The 27,160-nt window shown below is 39.8% G+C and overlaps 1 protein-coding gene across 8 annotated transcripts in view; it reads right to left on the bottom strand.

Annotated features, from left to right (window-relative positions):
- The window catches only part of PCGF5 (polycomb group ring finger 5), a 122,574-nt gene that overhangs the window by 14,788 nt on the left and 80,626 nt on the right, over positions 1-27,160 (bottom strand). For 7 of the 8 annotated variants that reach the window (XM_024985652.2, XM_024985651.2, XM_024985656.2 and 4 more), the window contains exons 3-8: positions 21,479-21,575; positions 13,977-14,032; positions 13,807-13,866; positions 10,952-11,100; positions 5,537-5,635; positions 2,734-2,823 (exon numbers count right to left, since the gene is read on the bottom strand). In XM_024985652.2, the coding sequence (XP_024841420.1) occupies positions 2,734-2,823; positions 5,537-5,635; positions 10,952-11,100; positions 13,807-13,866; positions 13,977-14,032; positions 21,479-21,575 (551 nt within the window). 8 annotated transcript variants of the gene reach the window in all.

Here is a 27,160-nt window from a genome sequence, read left to right as displayed (position 1 = left end):
CTTTTCAGGCTGGTGTCTTGCTGGCAGTGAAGGGCAGAGATGGGAAGCAACGTGACTGCAATACATATGCTTGAAGGGGCTTAATCAAGAGAAAATTGTTTTATTGCTAATTTGTACATTCATCCCAACTGTCAGAGTTTATCAATTATGAAACCTCATAATTAATTGGAACATGAGCAAAATTTAACAGAAAACGAATGGGAAACAGAACAAAATGACCTTTAGGCTGTATCTGCATAACCATTACCTTATAAGAGACACAACGTTCATTCAATTTACTCTTCTAACAAATACTGAGTATCTCTACGAGGCACTGCTTTAGGTGCTGGAGACTCAGAGTGAACAAATAATCACCCTGCCCTCAGATTACAGCTGCCCTGGGAGCAAACAATAAACATACTAAGAGGCATACTACGGAAAACGGGGAGGCAAGGAAGGGGATTAAGAGCGTCAGACGGGTGACGCAGAAGCACAGCTCTCTGAAGGGGTAACGGGAACAAGGGAGGCAGATACGGGGGGAAGCAAGGGCAAGCCTGGCACGTCAGAGGAAACAAAACACAGAGGCCGCTGAAGCCAGAGGGCAGGAGCAAAGGGCGAGGTGAAAGACGAGGAAAACCTGCGTGGGGTCCGCCCTGTACAGGTCCTTGGAAGGGCTGCAGCTTGTATCTAAATGGCATTAGATGCTACTGGAGACTTTCGAGCACGGAAACATGTTCTAATTTGCTGCTGTGCGAGGTGAAGATGGAAGGAGGCACGGGTGGCAGCCAGAGCAGAAGCCTGGAGCCCAGGCAAGAGACTCTCACAGAAATTCTGGAGAAGAGTGATGGCGGCTTGGACCAGAATGAGGACCTGATAAGATGCAACTGGATTTGTATTTTGATGGCAGAGTTCAAAGAATTTGCTAAGGATGGAGAAACTAATCAGGACAGACTTCAGGGATTTTGGTCTGAGAAACCAGAAAAATGAACTACTCATCTTGGAGTTGCTGAGACTGTGAAGCTGAGGGAGAGACGGGTTTAGAGGAGGACAAACAAAAAACAGAGTTGTCATGCTAAAAAAATGAAACGGGCTACTTACTGCTGTACCAAATATCAAGTGTGGTATTTTTTTTCCTATTTGTTGATTTAGTTTTTACCTGAATAAAAATCTTAGGATACTAAAACCATTTTTTGGAACCAATTTTTAATAAAATATGCCTTACACAAGCAGGGGATTTAAACTATTCAGAAATGTGTAATCAGACACATACTTGTAGTAAAGACTGAATACACTCTATTAATGACAATTTCTATGAATTAGCTCTTTCAAGCTCTGCCATTAGAATAACTGGCAGTGTGAGTGACCTTTGGGAAGGGACCTCGAGAAGGACGAGTGAGTGCCAGGAGAGGTCCTGCCATGGATGACTAGTTACATCTCTCTAACCTGAAGGCAAACCTATTTATAATGATGATTTCAAGCACTGACACGTACTGAAGTGTCCCATGATCAAAGAAAGCTAAAATTATACCTATACGGTATTACTATTGTGTGTAATATCACAACATTTAGCCCCAGGAGGGCTGGTCAAGTGAGAACTGACTACCCTTACAGTCTGCACTGGGTCCCTGGAACATTTTGGTTGGAAAGAATTAACGAGGGTGATATACGTACAACCATTTAAAAATATATAAAATGTCATAGAAAGGCAAGCATTAATTTACCAAATACAAAGACAATTAGGAAAAAAATAAAAAGGAGCCCTAGAGAGGTTTCATGAGTTCCTCAAGGCACACAACCAGTTGGTGGCAGGACTAGAACGTAATTTATTCCTCCTGGTCATGAGAACTCAGCCTCACAAGGAAGGTATCATCACCCCAGTGGGATGCAAATTGAAAAAGTTCTACTTAAGTTACATGCTTCATTTATTATTGTGTCATATCAAGACAGTTATTCTGGGGAAAAACAGCTCCACAAATGTTTACCTTCAATATAAGTATATTTCTGAACCACTGAAATTGTGTGAGGCTACAGTTCTTAATTTTGTGTTTTTATAATTACTACTGTATTTCTTATTGCTACAAATTAGCCTTGCAATTCCTACCCCTTCAGATGTCCCTAGTATCGATGTTACGTATAACTCAGGTAAGATACACTAGAACGTTCACATTAACCCTGATCAAAGATATAGTTCAAAATACCAGCTCCTTTGGGGTTTTAAAAAATGTTCTTAGGTTTCTTCTTTTAATCATTTCTCTCATATCTCCTGGGGCCTCAGGTACAATAATCTAAATCTGGTATCAGAAACCACTGCAAACTCACTTACCCTTCGGTCCAATCTCATATTTTCAATGTAAAGGAGGTACCTGAAAAAAAGAGTATCTAGATTCTACCCTACCTGTCCTCTCTACCACACACAAAAATATCTTAACCATTAAACACACTAGTCAGGGCAGAACTTAGAAGTTTCCATATTTTATTGGGGTTCAAAAAAAATTTAAGTGCCATCTCCTCCACTCTGAGTCGAGTTCTGAACATATTGAGATCAGTGTTTTAAACTCACCTTAAACATAACAAAACCACATGTAACACAGACCTGGGTCTTATACTTGGGATCAGCTATCATGCAGTCACCGAGGAACCCGTTTCTTCTCTTTCCCTAGTTTTTTTTTTAAAGTGTCTCAGTAACTGTTAAATTTGATTAACATAATGATAAAAAACTAATTATACACATAGGTAAATATAAAAGCAATTTACGTTTTCGCCTCTTAGTCGCCATCTTGTCATGTAGATGAACTCCATAGTATGATCCTTCCCCATAATTTCACCATTGCACAGCACATCCAACTTTAAAAAGAATAGTTACAGATCCATTAACATAAGTAACTCTCAATTCATATGAGTTTTACACATTGTTTTCAAAGTTCAAATAAGATTCAAATAGTTATATCAAAATAGAAGCAGTATCCATTATTTGAGGAGAACACTGGATCTTTCTATTAAAAACAAAGGCTCACCTCGTAGGTATTAACAATTCATACGTAAGTAACACAAACCACTGTCTGTCCTGCCCCACACACCTCTATCTCAAGCTCAGCACATAAATCTGAAACGCAGTGTGAACTTCCTTCGTCTCTGTGCAGCCGCTGAGGTTTTAGACATATTTCTGTGACCGCCTCTTACTGCATGAGAAGGAAGTGGAGACCTCACAGTTCCTCCTGGGACGTTTACCTTATGGGTTCGTCTCTCATTTGAAGGAGCTGCTTTCATTCGTTTGCATCTGCAGAGGGTAAATGAATGGCTGTGGATGTGTGATTTGGGGGCCTTTGAGGAGGCATTCAAGTTGACAGAACAGTAAGGCCCAGACCACAAGCCTGAATCTCCCAGGGCTCTCGCTTTCTGCTTTGCTTGGTTGGTGATTTGCATAATATTGGGTTGGCTACAAAGTTCACTCAGGTTTTTCTTACATCTTACAGAAAAACCCAAAGGAACTTTTTAAGGGTTTTAATGAACTATTTAAACACAGACTAGAGTTTTGAACTTTATGTATAAAATGAGTGTAGTTCCAATTGTAGTAGTTGATGCTAAATTTATTGCTTTTTTGATGACTTACGGTGGCATAAACGGACCCACATAATGTTTCCCAGAAACCACTTTATTTTTCAAAGACAAAGCAGATAGTTTTATTTTATCTTGACTGTAAAATCCATAAGCAAAGAGGTAAAGGGGTTTACTTAGGATGCAATTACAATCAGGTATACTGTTTCTATTATTGTCATTTAAAAACCAAACAAACCATCCTGCCTGAATTACCAATACTGTTACAGAAGCTCCAGCTGTTAGGTATTTCATTAAATTACTGGCGTACTTGTAGGGCAGCAAGATAAGGGGGGGGGGAGAGTAAATACTACTAAAATCATACATAAAGTTCTTAGCATTGGGATAGGAAAAAAGCTGTCTGTGGAGTCAGTCTCTTCCCCATCCATCCTTTTCTATAAAGAAGTGTAGCAAGGGCCAGCAGCAGGACTGCAGAGAGTAACAGTTCTCTCAGCTCTAATAACTTCCTGAAAGCTAGAAAATAACTCAGTGAGTCACACCTGAAAGTAAGGAAATAAAACTGCAAGTGGTATTCTGCAAGAAGAGAATCAAGAGCAAAACCAAATTATAAAGTTTCATTTTCTATTTCACTGTGGTTCTATTTATAAGTTGTTTTTATCTTTTACTTTTTATCAAGTACATATGGCTTTGATTAATGTTCACAATTTTTCCCCAATGTAAAAGCTGCTATCTCTGGAAATTTTTTTTACATTTGTAGGACCAAACGTGTAAGAATTAATCCTTAATCCATAAATTAATTAGTCATTTGTAAGACACTTTAAAATAAGTTCAGGTTCAGAGGTTTCCTCACAATACAGACTTACTACCTGGTACTGCCTGTGTTTCAATCTTCCTTCCTTTCTGCCATGACTGTCCGTATGAAGACTACTGTATATGAGCCTGAAACAACCATGTTGCCTTTGGTGCCTTTGCTTACATGGGAATCTCGCCTTGGTCTTCAAGGTTGTTTAGGTGCTACTAGTGGAACTCGGAGAAGGCGATGGCACCCCTCTCCAGTACTCTTGCCTGGAGAATCCCATGGATGGAGGAGCCTGGTGGGCTGCAGTCCATGGGGTCGCGAAGAGTCGTTCATGACTGAGCGACTTCACTTTCACTTTTCCCTTTCATGCATTGGAGAAGGCAATGGCACCCCACTGAGTGTTCTTGCCCGGAGAATCCCAGGGACGGGGGAGCCCGGTGGGCTGCGGTCTATGGGGTCACACAGAGTCGGACACGACTGAAGTGACTTAGCAGCAGCAGTGGAACTCAGAAGGGAGGAAGAGGAAATTAATACAAGTTGCAAGACTGTATTTGCGCACGTGAGAAATGGTAGCCATGTTCCCTCATTATAGCTTTAGGATGATAAACATTCTTGAAACAGGGCACACATTACAGGCTGTGCTGTGTTCAACATCAGGGCAACTGACCTCTCCTGTACAGAAACTAGTATGCTACATTTATGTAGACACAGTAAGCTGGTGTTACCAAGGGTTAAACAACGTATCACTTTTGCATACTACAGAACTAAATGAATATCAATTGCAAAATCCCTTTTCATAAAACAACAATGTTTTACATTCTGAAAAAGAAGTCTTTAAAGAATGTTAAAATAGGTTGGAAAGGTCTCAGACTGAAAAAATGAACATACCATAAAGCATGCAGCCATTAGAAAAAAAACTATCCGTTTTAGCTGGGATATTTATTTCAAGAGTACTTACTGGTAAATATCTCCTCTAATTATAAACTGTTAAATTTGTAAGTATCATGTTCTACTCAGGACATTAAATTCAAAAATACAGATTATACAAATAGAATGTGTGTACATCCAAAAATTAAAATTTTAACATGAAAATAACCAAAGTTTCCACAAAATTAAATGTATTCTTAATTTTTACTTTCTTTTGTTAGAATTCTCCTTCAGATTAGAATTATCAAAATAATCACGATTAGATTATTAACTTACCTCATAAGAACTTGGAAGTTTTAGTTTTAAACTTAGAAATTTTTTAATAGTTCCCACAGTTACACGTGTAGAACACCGAATGAATTTCTTCATTAAACCCTAAAGGAAATAAAGATTATTAATGAAAATATTTTATTATGCTTTGGTTTTCTCATTTCCTTAGCAGTACTAATCCACTCATTAAGCTTAAACATCAATAAAATATAAGCACCAATCTAGAATGAACGCCACAAATGAGGCTGTAGACATGGTAAACCTGAACCAATTTGTGAAAGAAAATTATATCCCCAAATCTTAACAGTTATCAATATTCAAACAAAAACAAAACCAAGCAATTGAATCTTTAAAAGATATAAAGTGTTACTGCTACTTATGCTTAGGAAATTTGGTCAGCAATTTGGAGACGTTCCTTAATTCATGAAGTCAGAAAGTGGAAGTATCCAGCCGAAATACATTCCTAGCAAAATATATTTCCCAGCAAAGACCAACAGAAACTAATCTATTTACAAATGACTCCTGATCACAATTCGGATGGTTAAGTATCCATTAAGAAGAAAACAAGTCGAAAGTCACATCCAAAGCAAGAGGCACTTGGCCCGCTTCGAATGAGAAGACCGACGTTCCAGACAGCGCGAGAACAGAGCGACGGACGACGCACACGGACGTTCTGCTGTCTGCTCACGTCAGCTCGGCCTCATCAAGGTTTCTAAACAGCCTGTGCAGACTTGTTAGCGTGTTGCATAGGTCCCAGTTAAGTCAGAGAATAATGTGAGGGTACCAGAAGACCCTTTAAGTTATTTTCATCTGCGGGGAAGTCTAATGATAAAAGAACCTGTAGAAACGACCTGGTGGCATCACTCATAATCTTTTCAAAATTACTAGTAAGTATAGAGACCTCAGAAGATAAAGGTTTTAAAACTAGGCAAAAGCTTGTTTTTTGGAATTTTTAATCCAATAAGGTCTGACATCAATTGCTAACAAAATTCCAGCTTGGATTATTTAATATTTGATGTGTAAGTACTTTGGAAATAAAAATGTAACAATTATGCATTCTCTCCATAGAAATGTTATATTGACACCACATTTGCTGCTTTTCCTATATATGGGCTATACTTTCCATTTTATCTCACAATTTTTTGTTGAAAACTGAACATTTTAATGTGGTAACACTGGAAATTAAATTCCTGCCTGTTCCTCAGGGATTCCTGTCATTATTTAATGACCTTTTAAAACTAATTCTGCCAAGTCTGTATTCTTTACAGCATGTATGGTCAGCTAACAACTGAACAGAGATTTCCTTGGAACCAGTCAGTTTTCCAGTCTTTGCTGAAGGACTCTGTATGAGTTTTGGGGCATACCTCTAACACTTAACCAAGCTGTTGACAACTCTACCTTGGTCTTCACTTCTGGCTTGTGCAGAACCTCGATGTCAGCCAAAGGTGAGCGTTTAGGGCCTGTGAAGGAGATCAGCCCTGGGATTTCTTTGGAAGGAATGATGCTAAAGATGAAACTCCAGTACTTTGGCCACCTCATGAGAAGAGTTGACTCATTGGAAAAGACTCTGATGCTGGGAGGGACTGGGGGCAGGAGGAGAAGGGGACGACAGAGGATGAGATGGCTGGATGGCATCACTGACTCGATGGATGTGAGTCTGAGTGAACTCCAGGAGTTGGTGATGGACAGGGAGGCCTGGCATGCTGCGATTCAGGGGGTCGCAAAGAGTCGGACACGACTGAGTGACTGAACTGAACGTCTTTTCTGAGCATCTACACAATCCTGTGTATATACGTGTCCTTCTAGATTCCTATGAATATTTTTGAGTTTCTCAAAGCTGCTATGTATTTTGATATCTGTAGACATCTCATTCTCTGCTGCTGCTAAGTCGCTTCAGTCGTGTCCGACTCTGTGCGACCCCATAGATGGCAGCCCACTAGGCCCTGCCGTCCCCAGATTCTCCAGGCAAGAACACTGGAGTGGGTTGCCATTTCCTTCTCCAATGCATGAGAGTGAAAAGTGAAAGTGAAGCCGCTCAGTCGTGTCCAACTCTTAGCGACCCCATGGACTGCAGCCCACCAGGCTTCTTCATCCATGAGGTTTTCCAGGCAAGAGTACTGGAGTGGGGTGCCATTCTCATTCTCTAGTTTTTCCTTTTAAGCTTTTTGGCTAAGTCTACTTTTTGCCCCAAATGTTATTTATACTTCAGGCAGTCATGCAGTTACAACAACATTTATTTGTATTTAGTTTCCTCCTCCTGCTCCTCCCTAGTCCACGGAGAAGGTTTTATCCATTAGGCAAGCGTCCAGTCAGGTCTAATATAGACAATCTTTTAAGTACAGTATTCTAGGATCCATCAGACAAATTATAATTATTTGGCAATTAGGCTTTGAAAGAGATCCACCTCCTTCTGTCCTTTGGTGCTTGAGAAGCTGCAGTAGCATAGTGGGCTGTGATTTTTACCAGGATGTTTCAGAGCTGAGAGTAGAGGATGGGACTAAGGCAAGTTAAAATTATTCTTACCAAGAGTCAGACATTTTTTTCTCCATTGGTTTCTGCAAGGGTTTTAGCCTTTGGTTAACTATCAGATTTCTGAAAAAGTCGATTATGAAAACTTTTGCCAGCTTTTTCACTGATTTTATGCAGGAGCAAATTTTTGGAGGTCCTTATTCTAATAGTTTCACTGCGTTCTTGCTCCTGACTTCGACGTTTGAACTGCAGTAGGTGTACTATATAAACAATACATTACTGAGAATCTCATCCTACTGCAGAGGAATGAGATGGTTGAGAAGGCTATAAAGGAACCTAGGAATAATTTTTCTGCCTTTATGCAATATATAATCCAGTCTCAAGGATAAGACACATGCCAAAAAAGATAAAAGACAGCATTAGTGCCTGGTACCTTTAGAACCAAATACTGATTTAATCAATAGCAAAGTAAGCCCTAATTGAGTGATAAATACAAGTCAATTTCAGAAGGGATTCACCAAGGTGGGGAAAAAAAAAAAATCACAAAATATGTATGTCTCTTGAATCTTGACAGAAGTCTTGGACAGTGGTGAGAAGAGAGAAGAACATGCCAAAATGGAAGGATTGTTCAAAGTCTTAGGAGATTTAAATATTCTTAATATAAGCCTTTATACACTCTGGATGCAAATTCTTTGTCAGATACATGGGAGCCAAACTTTATGTTGGTGCTCACAGATAAACGACAAGAACCATATTTTGATGATTCTCTGCCAGGAATTATGGGAAATAAACTTACAAACACAGGGGTTTTAATGAAAGACCTTGAATGCTAACACAAGGAGTCAAGACTTGATTCTAGAAGGTGGCGAACCATGGCCATGGCCCTCAAGCCAAATTCGGCTGTCCACCTATTCTCATAAGTGAAGTTTAATTGGAACACAGCAAGGGCAGTTTGTTCACTACCATCCATGGCTGCTTTCAGCTGAGTAGCTGCAACAAAGCCCATATAGCCCACAGAAGCTAAAATACTTACTACTTGACCCTGATAGTGGCTATAACTGCTTGCACACACTAAGGCTGCAGCCCCAGCCCTGGATAATAAAAGAGATCAAGCATGCAGGAAACACTTCAGACTACTTTTAAAAATCTAGATATAATGTCAGCCGCACTTATTAGACTGAGGAAATTTTGCAGGACTTATGACTGGTTGAAGGGAAGCGAGAGAAGGTCAAAAATATAAGAATTTGAATTTCTATGATTGGTTAAAAGATGGTAGTGATAAGGGAAACTGCATGTTTGGAGTAAAGTTAGGTGAAAGTACAGTATAGTGAATTTGTCTTTTAATATGTGAAGTTTTATGTATTAGTGAAACTCCTAGTTAGGATACTAAAAGTAGTTAGAGATATAATACTTGGAAGTGATGACAGGTTTGGAAAGGGTGATTTAAAAATTTCTTTGCATAGTTGGAAGTCACAAAAAGTACAAGTGACCTCCTAGGATGACTACAGAGAAAGAATAACTGAGCGGGGGCTAGATAGTAGCCTACACTCACATATACCAAGCAGAAGACAGGAAGAAGTCGTCAGTAGAGACAGTAGAGGAGTGGCCGGAGGGAAAAGGTGAGACTCAGGAAAGCACAGTACAAGTCAGGTAAGCTGTAAAAGTTGTTTTAAGAAGGAAGGCACAAGAATGGAGAAAAATCTATAAAGGAAAGAGTGAAAAGATAAAAGCTCAACTGGAATTGTGAGGTGTCAAAGATGCCAAACAGTATCAAGGCAGGGGATAGTTAATTTTTCAGATGAATCTGAAATTCAATGATTTGTAACTTTCATACTAGAAATCCTGCAGAGAAGTAGACTCCTCATTTATTTATGAAGAGATACTCCACCTTTTGATTGACTCAATTTTCACTACAAGATAATAACTGTATATATTAGAGAGCTAAAGGATGCTCATAATCTCCATTAAGAACCTCCCCCAAAGGGGATTACAGAAATGACAGAGAATAAGAGAAAAATGTAAGATCATTAAAAATTCATGTGCAAAGAAGGCTGACAACAGGAAAGGGTGCAGCAGCAGAGCATGAGATGCTGGCAGGCAGGCCCGGAAGGATGGACGGGAACGGAGGCCACTTCTCCAACCACTGCTGTGCTCTTTTACATGTCTTGTCCAACCAATCTCTCTTAATTAAATCTATTATCTTATTTTATTATACCTGTTTGTATGAGTAAGACCTAACCAAAGATCCCTGAGTGAAAAAACTTACTATTTACATCTTTGCTCATGTCCATATAGTCGGTAATATTCACTGAATCGTTACGCTAATACGTATTTCTTTTTGTAAGATGCTGGGAAAAGTTAATCAGCATTGAGGAATTCAGCTCACTGGCTTACAGATCACACAGAGGAAGTTAAGGAAAAGTTCACAGGTACTTTATGACATCCATCTAAACCAACTATATTGTTCATAAAACGTATTAGCCATGACGTGGATAGCTTTTTGAGTTGCAAATAAAAATAGAGAAACAAAAGAGAAAACTAAAAGAGGATGAATAAAAAGGTTGAAGATGCTGTGTGTCACGAAATGACCCGAGTCTGAGTTGGTGACCACACTTAAAAAGGGAAAAACAGTGTATGTATATGAACTCCCAACAAAGGTATAAAAGGAGATGGAAGGAGAAATAGAGGTGTGATTCTCCACATTGGCCACTAGGTGGTGGCATTGACCCAGGACGGTTCAGTTTTGAGGGTTAGAAATCAGGAAGGAGCCTGAAGCAAGCAACTGCTTGGCAATTTGCAGGCAAGGGAGTATTAGAAAGTGACGTTCTATTTGTTTATGTTAATAAGAACTTTGAAAGCAAACATTCTGAAACATTAGGAAAATCTATCAACAAGTTATAGAAGATTTACTATAAAATGATTATAAAGAAACCACTGTAGTTGTCCACTCACCTTTACTACGTTGTCCCCCGATTGTCCGTTATTCCGTAAACAATCCAGACATATAGCGATTTGTGGGTCACTTCTGTGATAGTCCTTATCATCTTGATTTTCATCACCTTCTTCATCTACTTTAGGTTTGTCAACTTTTGACATATCATCTGTGTAATTTAAACAAAGCCAAGTTAGATATAACTCAGATTTTATAGTTAAGCAACAATACACTAACCATGAGAACAAAAATCAAATTTAAAAAACATTTCTTAACAGTTCTTGATGAAGAATAACCGAAAATTTTAGTACCTTTAAAATGTTCCAACCAACTCAATAATGGAAATATTTTAAAAAAACCAATAAGTGACTCATTAGCAGAGCTTACAAATTCTGGACTCACTAGGACACCCAAATGAAAGATTTAGGACTAACTATATTTGGTCACAAAATGACAGCCATTAGTGATTAGACCACTTAGAAATTGACAGGATGTTCCATGGACAGAGGAGCCTGGCGGGCTACAGTCCAGGGGGTCACAAAGAGTCAGACACAACTTAGTGACTAAACAACACAACAATATATATTTGATAAATTAATAATTTTGAACATATGTTGTTTAAAGAAATGTATGAAATGTTTTTTTAAACTACATCATTTAAAAAGTTCAGTTAACATATGTAATTAGAATTTCAAGTTTGTATATACATAATAAAGTGCTTTTGATCAAAGAAAAAAATGCTTCCAAATTCTACATTTATTCAAAGTTTAAAACCAACTAAACTAAATATTTAGTAAAACTAAAATATTTAAGTTCAAAATTAATTAGCTAGTGAAATAACGAGTAGAATGAATTAGCTTTTTTAACATGTATGTAACTAACATATTAAAACACCATCAAAGAAATCTGAGAATATTTCATACTATAATCAAATGTATTTAACCTATGAAATGCCTGCAGGCTACATATAATGCACATATATTTAATGATTCATTTGTTTATTGAGTGCCTTTAATTCTGTTAGACTAAGCCTGAGGGAACAACATTGAAACTATGAGGTCATCCCCACTCTTACGGTGTCAGGGTATAAAAGGAGGTTCGGGCAAGTAAGGAAAACAGACGGAGAAGTCGATAGACTCTGATGTAAGAGGTAAGATAGGCCAAGTGGGCACATATAACAGAGGTGGTAATAAACCCAAATTCTGCGGTGAAGCAAAGATCAGGGGAGATTTCCAGATAAAATGTAAGCTGAAACTTGAAAGAATGAGCCAGTCAAGCATTACAGTATAGAAAAGCCCAGGGAAAAAAACACAGACCAGTTAGATTAAAAAAAGAAAGATGAGTTAGCGCCTCTGTAATGACTGTAGTAAAAGCATCACAGATATGTTGTACAGGAGAGGGGGGTGTTCTCTTCTGCCTTTTTAGGAACTGCCTTCTATAGACCAAGCTCCAGCTCCAAGAAAAGGTCCAAATCCTCCACCCAAACTAAAGACCAAATATGCTAAAACTATTTTTAAAAGACAGAAATATGGGGGGAAAGGAGAGAAACACAGCTCAGGCTGCGGTCCTTCACTGGTGCATCTGTAAGCCGCAGAGTCATGGACTAACCTGACCACACAGCTTCTGATGACAAGCCCTGGCTCCTGCTGTCTTGAAAACATAGTTAAAAACTGGAACATTCAGTCAATTTTACCTATATTTTTTTACTATGGCACTACTGTATAAATTGCAGTTTACATCTGGGTAAAATAAGCCTTTAATTAAGTCTTTTTTTTGCCAGGCTTGGCTTCTTTGCCCATTTCAGTGTTTTAATTATAGATTAAAAATAATCCCTTGCTACCTTATTCCATTTAAAATTATTCTCAAACTTTCCCCACTTTAGGAAGCTAGTCCTGCACAGTTCAGCTGAACTAAAAAAAAAAAAAAAAACCCAACTCTGATGCCCATTTTTCATATGAAAAGAGAAAGCCATTTCAATGATATGTATGTAATCGACAATCCTGCGAATCTTATGGGAAAACCAGAGGTGGAAGACCGAGCTCTCTAGAAGAATGAGCCCAGAAAACACATAAGATCCTTGACAAACTTCAGTGGTGTTCAGGCCATCCTGAAACAAATCTCATATTAAATGACAAAACAAAAGGACGCTTCTTCCTTATAATTTCATATATGTTGTATTTTCTTTCCTTTTATGTGATTATATACGTACTAAAAGCAAAGCCTTTTCTCTACCCAGTAATGTCTGCCAGTTTCCTTAATTATTAAAAATTACTCACTGCTCAGTCTCCTGGGACCTAAAAGGCAAATCTGAACACTTAACATATGTGATGGGGAAAGTTCCCAGAAGTACCTAGAAATATTTTTCAAATCTCAGAATACATAAATTTGTATTATTGGAACTCTATCTATGAAAAGTTCATTCCAGGTTATCAGAGCATAGCAAGATCCTCCACTCTGGCTTTCAGCTACATTCAAGTCCCTTCTCCTATTAAATATACAAAATAAAATAGATACAACCATAAACCCCTCACTGTTCAGTTGCAGGCTATGGCCATTTCTTCAGTTTCCTGTAGCTCTTTAGCTAATACTGCTATAATTAGTGGTCACTTTTCTGTTTTATCTCCTTTTTCTCTTCCCAGTTTCCTCTATTTCAAATTACCTTCAATTGGACTGATCCAGATTTTACATGCATTTACACAAAATCTCATGATTCTATATTAAAAGTTCATAATCACAGAAAAGTTCATAATATAAAGGGGTACACAATATTATTGTACAGGAGAAATTTGAGCTTGGAGAGCGAGATGAGTTCACCACAGCTACAAAAAGCTAAGAAATTCCAACAGATGGAAGTAAAAAAAAAAAAAAAAGTCACCTTGTCCATTTTCTTGAGGCTTATTTTTCTTCCAAAATTCAGACTCACGCTCAAGTTCTTCTAATTTAAAAGAAAAAAAGTATAAAAATAATAGAAACAATCATGAAATCTTTAACAGAAATGGTGATTTTACAAAACAAAAAATCTGCAAGAATTCAAGAGTAACTTACGTTCTCGTAGTCCAGGAACCAACTTAAATATAATTTCCTCTAGTGTGTTATCCAACCTTCCAAAGAGGAAAAAAGAGAATATACTAACAATAAAGACATTAAAATCCAGTATGTAAATTAAGATTTGCATCTCACATTGATTACAAAATACAGAACATATGGTTTTAGCACAAGCACCACACCCAACTACTCTGTAGGTGGAACACATTTATTTCCAGCCTGTCCCAGGAGCAGACAGATTATAAAAATGGTCCCGTCTCCAGTTCTCTCTATAATCTACCCACTCTGAACAGGACTGTGATTAAGGGAGGGAGTCTTTTCCTCCACCCTGAGAATATGGGCCAGCCTTGAAACATACTCAGGCCAGAGAATGTGGCACAAGAGACACTGCTGAGCTCTGAGCCCAAGCCTGAGGCATTTCATGTGCTTTGATGCACTTTCCTGGATCCCTGCCACTATAAGAACAAGTCTGGAGGATGAGACACCATGTCCTTCAGAGCCAAGCTGCCCTGGTAAGGCCATCTCAGACCAGTTCATGGGCAGCCCAACCCAACAGGACAGAACCCAGCCAGGATCAGCAGAGCAGTGACCCACCAGCCTCTGACTGCAGTCACCTAAGTGAGCCCAGCCAAGACCAGCAGGCCCACCTGGATCTGTGAACCACACAGAACTGTGAGGAATCAAAAATGCTTTTAGTGTTGTTTTCAGCATGAAATTTAGGCGTGGTCTGTTATACACCAATAGCTGATCCAGCCACTTTCAAAATCTCTAGGACAACTCTGGTAGAGAAAGAAAATCTCCATTCTGAGAAATTGAGACCATTTTTTCCTGGATAAAAAAACCTAATACTGGGGACTTCCCTTGTGGTCCAGTGGTTAGGACTCCACCCTTCCACTGCAGGGGGTGCACGTTCAATCCCTGGTTGGGGAAGTAAGATCCCGCATGCCAAACATCAGTTCAGTTCAGTCGCTCAGTCGTGTCCGACTCTTTGAATCGACCCCTTGAATCACAGCACGCCAGGCCTCCCTGTCCATCACCAACTCCCGGAGTTCACTCAAACTCATGTCCATTGAGTTGATGATGCCATCCAGCCATCTCATCCTCTGTCATCCCCTTCTCCTCCTGCCCCCAATCCCTCCCAGCATCAGAGTCTTTTCCAATGAATCAACTCTTCACATCAGGTGGTCAAAGTATTGAGGTTTCAGCTTTAGCATCAGTCCTTCCAATGAACACCCAAGACTAATCTCCCTTAGAATGGACTGGTTGGATCTCCTTGCAGTCCAAGGGACTCTCAAGAGCCTTCTCCAACACCACAGTTCAAAAGCATCAATTCTTCGGTGCTCAGCCTTCTTCACAGTCCAACTCTCACATCCATACATGACCACTGGAAAAACCACAGCCTTGACTACATGGACCTTTGTTGGCAAAGTAATGTCTCTGCTTTTGAATATGCTATCTAGGCTGGTTATAACTTTTCTTCCAAGGGAGTGTCTTTTAATGCCAAACATCAGCATGGCCAAAAAAAAAAAAAAAAACAACCCCACTATCTTGCCATTGCTTTTGTCTCTTTTCCCTCCTGGATCTGAGCATAACTCCTCCTCTCCATGGCTTCACTTCCTCATCTTGCCCTCTTGCTCCTACAGCACGCCTCCCTCTCATATTCCTCCTGCTCAACTGCAGTACCCTTCTCTGACAATAAACATGGACACTTTTCTCACATCTAAACCCCCCCCCCCCCCCAATCCTGGCTTAACCTATCGTCTTCTCAAGCTGTTAGCAGATTCTCAACCTCTTCTTCCAACTGGAAAACTCTGAAAGCATAACCAACATTATTTCTGTCACATATTTTTTGCTTCTCTTACTTGACAGACCTTCCCAAATCATCAATAACTTCCATTACTAAATAGATTTTAAAAGAAATTTTAGAGTTAAAATTTAAAAATTTTTAATTGCTTTTAAAGTCATTTTTCTCCTCATGCTCTGCGGCAGTTTGTGCTGCCTGGCGATGCCTCTTTGAAAACTTCTGTTCTCGACTTTTCTTTTTTCCTGTTGACTTTCTTTGTTCTCTCGATATTTTTCTTTTTCCAACTACTGCTGCCTCCGAGGATTCTCCTTTGCTCTGCTCTCTGTACTCTCTGACCTTTTCTACATACTTCCTGAGGATCTCATCCACTTTTGTGACTTCAAAACTAACATACAGGCTGATCACACACACACACCCCTCCATCTCTCTGTGAAGCTCAAGTTCCATATTTCCAACAGATGCCGAGTATCTCAAGCCCCTCCTTTTTGTTCATCTATGTCAAGATTATGTCTTCTCCTTCAACAGAATATCTCTGAAAACCTGCCTTACTTTCTTAAAGTTAAATGCAGAAATGATACCATATCAGTCCCAAATAGGCTCAAAATGCAAGCATTATCATCACCCACCTGTCTCTTGCTTCACATGTTGACTCATCAAGCCCCCTTCTCGGTATTTCTCCCACCCAGTCTCTTCACACTTCCCATCCTTCTGTTCCCTCAACTAGCACCCTACTTAGAGGACAGCCCAGAGACATTCTCTTTAACCTTGACATGTTCATAACGAATTTTCCTTAAGCACTAATCTGATCGTGACTTGCCTGCTCAAGAACTAATTTCTTCCCAACACCTGGCTTAGAGTGTTCTTAGAACTTGAGTCCAACCTACAAACTGCAAGTGGTGCTGCTCCCCTGTCACTGTTCTCGAGCCAAGTGGCTTAGGCAGTCATCCCTAAGGATGCCCTGCCTTTTCCAACCTGCTTTTCTCCCTCACGCTCTTCATCCTGGCTCAGATACCCTTTTCCAGTCCTACTCTCCAGTCGAACCAATGTCACCTGATTCTTCAGGACACACATACTAACTCATTCACAGTTTTCCCAGTCTATTTAACAGCTGCGGTATTTAAAAGAAGTATTATTTCTCTTAATGTTTGTTTTATCAGTGTAATACATATATTAACACATAATTTACAAATCAAACTTCCCCCAACCTTAAATGTTATATTAAAATATCACATTTTCTTGCCCCATCCTTCCTATTCCTGATTCCTACAACCCCAGGTACAACCACTTTCAAATCCAAGCTGTTTCTATTAGCATTTACTTTCATATTTCTATATATATTATAGACAGAGAAAAAACAAAGCCATTCCTTTTTTGCTGTCTAGATTCTTCTCACCTCCTTCTGTGGGAGATAAGGTTTTAGCTCTCTTGATATCATCCCTCCATGCCCCTGTCCTCCCAACATACATTCTCCTAATTCTCCTCTTCCTGATAGTCTTACTGCCATTTGTGTGTTTAACAATGAATGTTTACATGATTATGATTATATAAATATTTAAAGTGTACTCTGATTAAAGATACCCCCTCGTTCAACTTTTTTCTTTCCCTGGAGTATAGTAACTATTTACTTTTCGTCAATTTCTACATACCCATTTGCCAATTCTCTAACATAATTTCTTCTTACTATGTACAAACAGGGGCTTCCCTGATAGCTCAGTTGGTAAAGAATCTTCCTGCAATGCAGGAGACCCTGGCTTGATTCCTGGGTCAGGAAGATCCTCTGGAGAAGGGATAGGTTCAGTTCAGTTCAGTTCAATTGCTCTGTTGTGTCTGACTCTTTGCAACCCCATGGACTGCAGCATGCCAGGCCTCCGTGTCCATCACCGGAGTTTACTCAAACTCATGTCCATTGAGTCCATGATGCCATCCAACCATCTCATCCTCTGTCATCCCCTTCTCCTCCTGCCTTCAATCTTTCCCAGCGTAAGGGTCTTTTCAAATGAGTCAGCTCTTTGCAGCAGGTGGCCAAAGTATTGGAGTTTCAGCTTCAACATCAGTCCTTCCAATGAACATTCAGGACTGATTTCCTTTAGGATGGACTGATTGGATCTTACCCACTTCAGTATCCCTGGCCTTCCCCTGTGGCTCAGCTGGTAAAGAATCAGCCTGCAGTGCAGGAGACCTGGGTTCGATCCCTGGGTTGGAAAGATTCTCTGGAGAATGGAATGGCTACCCACTCCAGTAGTCTGGCCTAGAGAGTTCCATGGGCTATATAGTCCATGGGGTCACAGAGAGTCAGACAGGACTGAGTGACTTTCACTCACTCACTCATATACAGACAGATCAGGAATCAACCAGTTTCATTTCTGTCCCTGTAATATGCATCATCCCTGGCCAATTTCATGTGCTCTCTGCCCTCCTCATCCAGTTTAGAATTTACTTCTCAGTCAGTCATCATTAAAGCCACACCTTGCGTGTACCTTTGATTCCCTTGTCCCCCCCTCACCTGCTCAAATTATTTGGTACAACCACAAGACTAGTTAAACCCCACTCTCTGTTAACTTGTGCTGGTAGCCATTGGGCTGGAAAAACACACAACCACACCCCTTCAAATTCACAACTACAACCCAGATGTGCCTTCGGGATTTCCAGGACTCATACTGTACTTCCCCAGTTCATGTATTCTCTTACTTTCCTGCACAACACATTTTCCCTCTCCTCCAACCCCTACATCCCTTTTCCACCCTACTCCTGGCTGATAAAACATCTTCTGCTCAGTGAGACACAAACGTCTACAGAATCTGAGCACCGCATCGACCCGTGGCATCTGCACGCTGCCCTCCCACCTGCTGCTGCAGAGGGTCTGCTGATGCTTCCCCATGAAGCCAATCTCTTCAACTGTTACACGCCACACCCTCTTCCCTCCCAAGAACACTGCTTCAGCAATGTCCCCTCTCCCCCTCTCTCCTATTATTATCTCTTGGCTCTTTCTTGGATTATTCCTTTCAAACATGTCAGTACTGCTCCCACAGCACAACAAAATAAAAGCCCTCTTGACTGCACTTCTTTGAACAGTGACCACCCCGTATCTTTTCCCCCATTAGTGGCAAAACTTGAAAAAAGCTGTTGATACTCGCTGTTTCTAACTCTTGTGCCTCCCCTTCTCTCTTGTAACAATCCAGTTAGGTTTCGCCTCACAGTTCCACAGAAAGTGCTTCTGTCAAGGCTGCTGACCTCCAACTGTTAAATCCAACCGCCAACTCTCGGTCTTCACCTTACAACATCACAGTCCAGCACGCCCGCACCTTTGCTTGGCTTCTAGGCCACACACTCTGGAAGCTTCCCTCTCTTATTCTGACCGTGCCTTTTCAGTTTCCTTTGCTGGTTACTCCCCCTCTTCCTGATCCGTCAACTTTAGAATGTTCCAGGGACCCATCCTCGGTCCTCCACACCTCTCTCCACTCATGCCCTTACGTGCTCCTCTCTTGTCCCACGGTTTTAAATACTGTCTGCACACTGAAGACCACCAGATTTTTAACCCCAGAGAGACCTCTCTCAAGTCACAGACTTGCATATTCACCAGCCGACTTCCCTCTTCTCTGAAATGATTAATAGACTCAACATGCCCAAATCCAAACTCCCCATCTGTGAAAGTCAAAGTTGCTCAGTCCTATACAGTCCATGGAATTCTCCAGGCCAGAATGCTGGAATGTGTAGCCTTTCCCTTCTCCAGGGGATCTTCCCAATCCAGGGATTGAACCCAGGTCTCCCACATTGCAAGGGGATTCTTTACCAGCTGAGCCACCAGGGAAGCCTAAATTCCAGATCTACCAGCCCCAAACCTGCTCTCTCCTTACTTAGTCTTCCTTGTCTCATGCTCTAGTTGCTCTGAGCTCCTGATCCCTGCCCATGCTGTTCCTCAGACAAGCTGCAGGTGCCCTCCTGACCTGGAACAGGCATACTCCCCCCAGATCTACATGTGGCTGTTCCCTCAGAAGGACAGTGATCCTGTGCTCAGATCCCACCTTCTCAGTGAGGCCTATCCTCACCATTTTATTTAGAACTAGCATCTGTCCGCCGTTCACTGCCTCCCTTCCCCCTGCCATGTCCCTCACTTGCAGCACTTCTTAGAGTTGCTGATTCAGAAGGTCTGAGGTGGGGGCCCCAAAACTGTCATTTCTATTAAGATAGTAATGGTGTAGGGACCGAACTTTGAAAACCAATGGAGCAGACATTTACTTATAGACAAATTACTCCAACTATAGACACTAAAATAGAAAAAAGTCTAAGATATAAGACCTGAAAATCCAGATTTACAGAATGATGGCAAACACTACACAGAGATGAACGTTCATGAGGGCTCTTTACTATGGTACGAACTGTGGGAAGAAAAATGCGTTCAGTTGGTTTGTGGCTGGAAGTGACATTTGAGTTTGGTGGACCTTAGGCAGTGTCACTCCTATAAAGTTCCATCTATAATCTTGAAATAAGGTTTGGTTTGGATTAGGATCTTATATAGCACTTCTAACTTTAAAAATATATGACTACACTTCTTTATATTATTACTATTTATTTGGTATAATGATTATACCATTAAGAAAAGGGTAGTCATTTTAAAAATTCTTTTTGGTTTTACATAAATATACACTTTTAGAATATATGATAAATTTTTAAAAATTAAGAGTCCCTGCATCGAACCTGGACTGGTGACTCGTTTCATACATCATATTATACATGTTTCAATGTCATTCTCCCTAATCTTCCCACCCTCTCCCTCTCCCACAGAGTCTATAAGACTGTTCTATACATCAGTGTCTCTTTTGCTGTCTCGTATACAGGGTTATTTCTAAATTCCATATATATGTGTTAGTATACTGTATTGGTGTTTTTCTCGTATACAGGGTTATCTTTCTAAATTCCATATATATGCGTTAGTATACTGTATTGGTGTTTTTCTTTCTGGCTTACTTCACTCTGTATAATAGGCTCCAGTTTCATCCACCTCATTAGAACTGATTCAAATGTATTCTTTTTAATGGCTGAGTAATACTCCATTGTGTATATGTACCACAGCTTTCTTATCCATTCATCTGCTGATGGACATCTAGGTTGCTTCCATGTCCTGGCTATTATAAACAGTGCTGCGATGAACTTGGGATGCTTGGGGCTGGTGCACTGGGATGACCCAGAGGGATGGTATGGGGAGGGAGGAGGGAGGAGGGTTCAGGATGGGGAACACATGTATACCTGTGATGGATTCATTTCAATATTTGGCAAAACCAATACAATATTGTAAAGTTTAAAAATAAAATAAAAAAAAAATAAAGTTGATTGAAAAATTAAGAGTCCCAAGATTAGTATCCCTATTAATTCTGCCCTCTTCCCACTACCATGTAGCTCAACAAATAGAGAGTACTGTGTAGAATAATAAAATACTAAAAATAACTGCAACTAAAGTAACCCTGAGATCCTGAGATAAGTTGTAATTTTTAATTTGGAAATATATTTCTTAAATATTTAATATGCACAGCCTTATTTTTCATTTCTTAATAAAATAAATTGAAATAAAATGCTTTAAAATGAAAATCAAAGCCTACATTAACTGAGTCAAGGCACCAACAAATATTATGATGCATAATAAAAATTATTAAGAGCTTATATAATTATTTAAGTTAGAGGAACTAAAAATATATTGACATACCTCAACATTTCTAATGGGTTTGTCTCATGAACCTGGTTGCCACACCTTGGACAATCATTGCTATCTTCAAAGTGCTGGACAATACAAGTCTTGCAGACTGAGAAGAAACAAGATGTTAGATTAAAATGCATCACTTGAACTTAATATAACTAGACATAGTCCCTATAAATTATCTACTACACCTGAAATACTATTCTTTAATCAAACTTTATAAAACCGTAAAATGATAACACTATTTTAAAAACACCTGAAATAAAACCTACTGCCACAATATAAAAATTAACTATTTTGATTATTGTTATTCTTAAATATATTCACAAACCAAACAATTTATTCACAGTATGTAAAAAAGTTGACACATTTACATACAACAATAGATTTTCTCATTTAAAGAAGTAGAACAAAGAACAGTAAAGGCTGGTAAATCTGAATTTATTTCTTTTGCTAAAAATTTACTTGAATGCAATATAAATGGTACTTAATAATATCTGAGAGTTCTCAACATGCCTGGATTAGTTTTTATGGGCAGGGTGCTCCTGGGACAAACCAGAAGTTTCAATAGAACTTCTGGCCCATGCAGAGTATGATGAGTCCATGCTCACAGGACCGTAATTCCAAGGGCCATTAACATCAAGCTGGTGCAAATGCACAAGAGGTAAACCAAAAGAACCACTGAGGATTAATTAATTAAGATGTTAAATAAAGCTTATTATAAACAAAGACAATGGAAATACGATTTGTGGCTTTTGGGGCACAAGTCTATATAGCCAACCTCTCCTCCAAATAATACTAATCTTTCTGGTTATGACTCTCTCCCACCTTTTCCCTAAGCTTCTTATTTATCAACTTTCTTGCCCCAAAACCTCAGACATAAACAGCAGCTGAACTGTAAAAAAATTTCAAACCACTTCCCTATCCCAATGCCCCCTCTTCCATTTTATTACCCTGTGTAATCTGAAATTTTCACCTGTACAGATCAGCTCTCCCTTTTACGACTTCAATACAAACTACTTTTCTCCCCTCTGCAAGCCCTGGACTATCTAAAAGCAGTGAAAGTTTATCTATACGACTGACCTAGAATAAACACCAGGATTCCTACCACTGAGATTAGATCTGAAAATTCAAACTTATCACACACACTGGTCAGAGAAACAGTGGTCAGGGTAGACTTCTCCTAGGAAACTAATTTTAAAATTATCAGTACATACAGTATTTCCTTTCACGTATTTATTCATTGATTCAATAGCCAGCTTCCCTGGTGGCTGAGAAGGTAGAGTCTGCCTGTAACGCAGGAGACCTGGGTTTGATCCCTGAGTCGGGAAGATCCCCTGAAGAAGGAAATGGCAACCTACTGCAGTATTCTCAGCAGAAAATGCCATGGACGGAGGAGCCTGGTGGGCTACAGTCCATGGGGTCGCACAGAGTTGCAGAGGACTGAGAGACTAACACTTTCACTTTTCACTCGCAACAGCCAGCGTTATACTAGGAGCTGGGGGACGCAGGGATAAACAAAACAAAGTCCATACTCTTACGGAGCTTATATTCTATTTGGGAAGTCAAAGAATTTTAGTTAGTAATAAGTGATATCTACAAAACAGACAAAAATGGTAGCAAGAGAGAGTGCTGCGGGCTGGGGGCTATTTTAGGTCAGAGAGATCAGGGTAGGACTTCTTCCTAAGAAGGTGATATCTGAGCAGATTTCTTTTGCTGGATGAGTACACCTGGGTGCCCTATTCTCTACATCTTTTTACCATAACATACAGCTATTAGGGTAACACTCCTTTACTATATTTCTCCCCAAATTTGGATGAAAAACAGTAGTACAAAACCCTAAAATAAAAAAAAAAGCTTAGATGTGAATATTTCTGTTCTCCAAATTTCCTGGCCTCCAAAACATTCTGAATGTCTTTTTTAAAAGTTAATGTTTGGGAAGGAAGGGCTACCTTGCTAATCAATACTGAGGCAGAGGCGAGAAAAGCTGAATTCCTTAGCAGACTGCTGGTATTTGCTGTTTTCCCAAGGACACCAGATAAATCTCCAAAATGCGGGAAAGAAGGCAAATAGGATGGATAAGAGGCAAGAATGAAGGGCATTAGGAAGCCCAATCTTGTCCTGAACTTCAGCTCCTGCCCTGGAACTCTGATCCTTGTGGTTCAAAAGGTTTATCATTCTCGGAATTCCTGGTTGTCTCTGGCCCTTGGCCAAACAGAGAGGCACGTGACATACCCAGAGCAAGTCCTCATGTGGGTCAGCTAGAAGGCTAAGGGCAGGGGCCTGTCTTCCCAGGACAAAGATACTAATCCAGGTTGATGCAGAAAGAAATGTCAGGCTCATTTGTCCAGAGGTGCACACAGTTTCAAGAATAAAGCTGCTTGAGGCCAAGGCAGCCTCAAGGTACTCAGGGATGGGACTAGTAATCTGTATTCCAGATCTGGACTGATAGCCACTAGCAGAATGTGGCTCCTGAGCACTTGAAATGTTGCTAGTTCAAGTTGAGATGTGCTGTGAGTATAAATTACACACCAGATCTCAAAGACTGAGAATGAAAAGAATAATCTTATTAATAATTTTTATATTAATTACATGTTGGAGTGATAATATTTTAGACATACTAGAGTAAATAAAATATATTAAAACGAATTTCATTTCTTTTATTTAATGTGGCTACTAGAAAACTTAAAATGACACAGGTGGCTCACATTTTATTTCTACTGTGCAGAACAGAGGGAGTAGAAAGCCCCATTAGAGGCAACTTTATTTCTCACACAAACGTGTGAGATACAGTATCTTATTCTACTTTTGCAGATAAAGAAGAGGTTCTTATAAGCCAGGTAACCTGCCTTCCCTGATGAATGGCAGCGCAGAGACCTGAATCCAGGTTTTCTGATAGGGGATCACAAATTTTGTCAGATTAAAAACATTTTTTTAACTTAACAAAGGAAAAGAATGTAATGTAGAAATACAACCCCCCGCCCTGAAAAAATATCTTCAGCTTCTCTGCTAAATCTGACTACCAAGTAAACACGACAGATAAGCCATCCCATTAGTGCAGTTCAGTCGTGTCCGACTCTTTGCAACCCCATGAATTGCAGCACGCCAGGCCTCCCTGTCCATCACCAGCTCCCGGAGTTCACCCAAACTCACGTCCATCAAGTCGGTGATGCCATCCAGCCATTTCATCCTCTGTCATCCCCCTTCTCCTGCCCCCAATCCCTCCCAGCATCAGAGTCCTTTCCAATGAATCAACTCTTCACATGAGGTGGCCAAAGTACTGGAGTTTCAGCTTTAACATCATTCCTTCCAAAGAACACCCAGAACTGATCTCCTTTAGGATGGACTGGTTGGATCTCCTTGCAGTCCAAGGGACTCTCAAGAGTCTTCTCCAACACCACAGTTCAAAAGCATCAATTCTTCAGCGCTCAGCTTTCTTTACAGTCCAACTCTCACATCCATACATGACCACTGGAAAAACCACAGTCTTGACTAGACGGACCTTTGTTGGCAAAGTAATGTCTCTGCTTTTGAATATGCTATCTAGGCTGGTCATAACTTTCCTTTCAAGGAGTAAGCGTCTTTTAATTTCATGGCTGTAATCATCATCTGCAGTGATTTTGGAGCCCAAAAAAATAAAGTCTGACACTGTTTCCACTGTTTCCCCATCTATTTTCCATGAAGTGATGGGACCAGATGCCATGATCTTAGTTTTCTGAATGTTGAGGTTTAAGCCAACTTTTTCACTCTCCTTCCTCTTTCACTTTCATCAAGAGGCTTTTTAGTTCCTCTTCACTTTCTGCCTAAGGGTGGTGTCATCTGCATATCTGAGGTTATTGATGTTTCTCCCGGCAATCTTGATTCCAGCTTGTGTTATGGAATTAAGCCATCCCATAGGACATAGGAATTAACCTTACTACATAAAGTATTACATTAAAAGAATTAAATTTTTTTTCATAGGCTAAGGCCCATAATTATTTTTAATTAAAATTTTTTACCAAATAGTTTACGAGAAAAATTTAAGATGCTAAAATATTTTTATTCTAGTTTTCTTTTTTGTTCAGATGATTTGGGTGGATGTCATCATTTTCATCAAAATCATCAATGCTTAAAAGATTTATGCAACAGGCACCTTCTGATGCTTTTGAATTGTGCTAGAGAAGACTCTTGAGAATCCCCTGGACTGCAAGAAGAAAACCAGTCAATCCTAAAGGAAATCAGCCCTGAATATTCCTTGGAAGGACTGCTGAAGCTCCAACACTTTGGCCACCTGATGCAAAGAGCTGAGTCACTGCAAAAGGCTCTAATGCTGGGAAAGATGGAAGGTGAAAGGAGAAGGAGGTGGCAGAGGATGAGATGGTCAGATACCATCACTGACTCAATGGACATGAATTTGAGCAAACTCCAGGAGACAGAGGAGGACAGAGGAGCCTGGCACGCTACACAGTCCTGGGGTAGCAAAGAGATAGACACGCCTCAGGGATTGAGCAATAGCAGGCAACACTCTCAAGTGCTTCAACGTATAGTTGACATAATTTAATATTCATTACAACCCCATTAATTAGGTAATATTATCAGGCCTCTTACAGGTGAAGAAATTGAATAGAGAACTTTAGAAATTTGCCAAAAATCATGGAGTCCATAAGTGGTGAAAGCCAGGACTTGAATCAAGAGCCCATTTTCTTACTCAATGCATGCCTATATGCTACATTTTCTTCTAATCTTATATCTACAGGTCTAAAGTATACAGAAAAAGAAAGCCTGATCCCTTAATTTGGGAGCCTTAAATATGTCCAAAAGGAGAATTCGAACTCCTTTAGTATCTTATATAGTCCTTAAAAGAAAATCCCAAGAAACTCTAGAAATACATCTCCCATATGCTTTTAAAAGCTGTTAATAAAGCACAACCTTACACAAATTAGAACCTGAGAAAATCCAGGCCAGAAGTTCAGTGAAACTGAAAAAAGTAAAACGAGAATTTGCTTTCTCTCAGATGCTTTAAAAAAATCACTATAAAACTGACCTTTGATTCCTAATTTATACTAGCTGAAAAACATTTTAAAAATATCTTTAAGATTTAATACTAAGCTAATTGCTCAACTGCTATACTGGTTAACTCAGGTGGTTCAAGAATAATGTTTATGAAGGTCCCAGTCTGTTGTTAAGACTGTGTGTGGAGACCAAATAAAGTCTTGACCCTCAGCAGCACTCTACGAGACATGCTGGAGCAAGCAGAAACACCTGGTCAGAAAGGGCGTTAGGCTCACCAAAGATATCCCCAGTTGGAAAAACACCTAAATGGCAACAAGTGCTAGCGTTTACTGAACACTAACCAAATAGAAGGTTCTGGGCTCAGGGCTTTGTATGGATTACAGTATGGAGCTACCATCCCCCTCTGGCAAAGGAGGAATGCAGTACCGGACAGCCTGACAGGCTGCCCACATGTGCCCAGCTGTGCAACAGACAGGGCATCTACCCCCAACCTGGACGTCCAGCTCAAGGCCTAAAATCCAAACCACTCCACTACACATCTTAAAGCCAATACCATTTGGTCCCAGGCACCAAGACTTCATATTTTTAACTGATCTTTACATTTAGCTCATCATAACCATCATTAAACTTCTGCCAAAGCGTACTAAGTGAAATTGTTCCTTTTGCCATGCCTTAGATTTGAACTAGGTTGTTAAACAA

This window comes from Bos taurus, chromosome 26 (genome assembly GCF_002263795.3).
Source record: "Bos taurus isolate L1 Dominette 01449 registration number 42190680 breed Hereford chromosome 26, ARS-UCD2.0, whole genome shotgun sequence".
Lineage (NCBI taxonomy): Eukaryota > Metazoa > Chordata > Mammalia > Artiodactyla > Bovidae > Bos > Bos taurus.
Note: the sequence above shows the minus strand (reverse complement) of the source record. Positions and strands in the feature narration are given on the sequence as shown.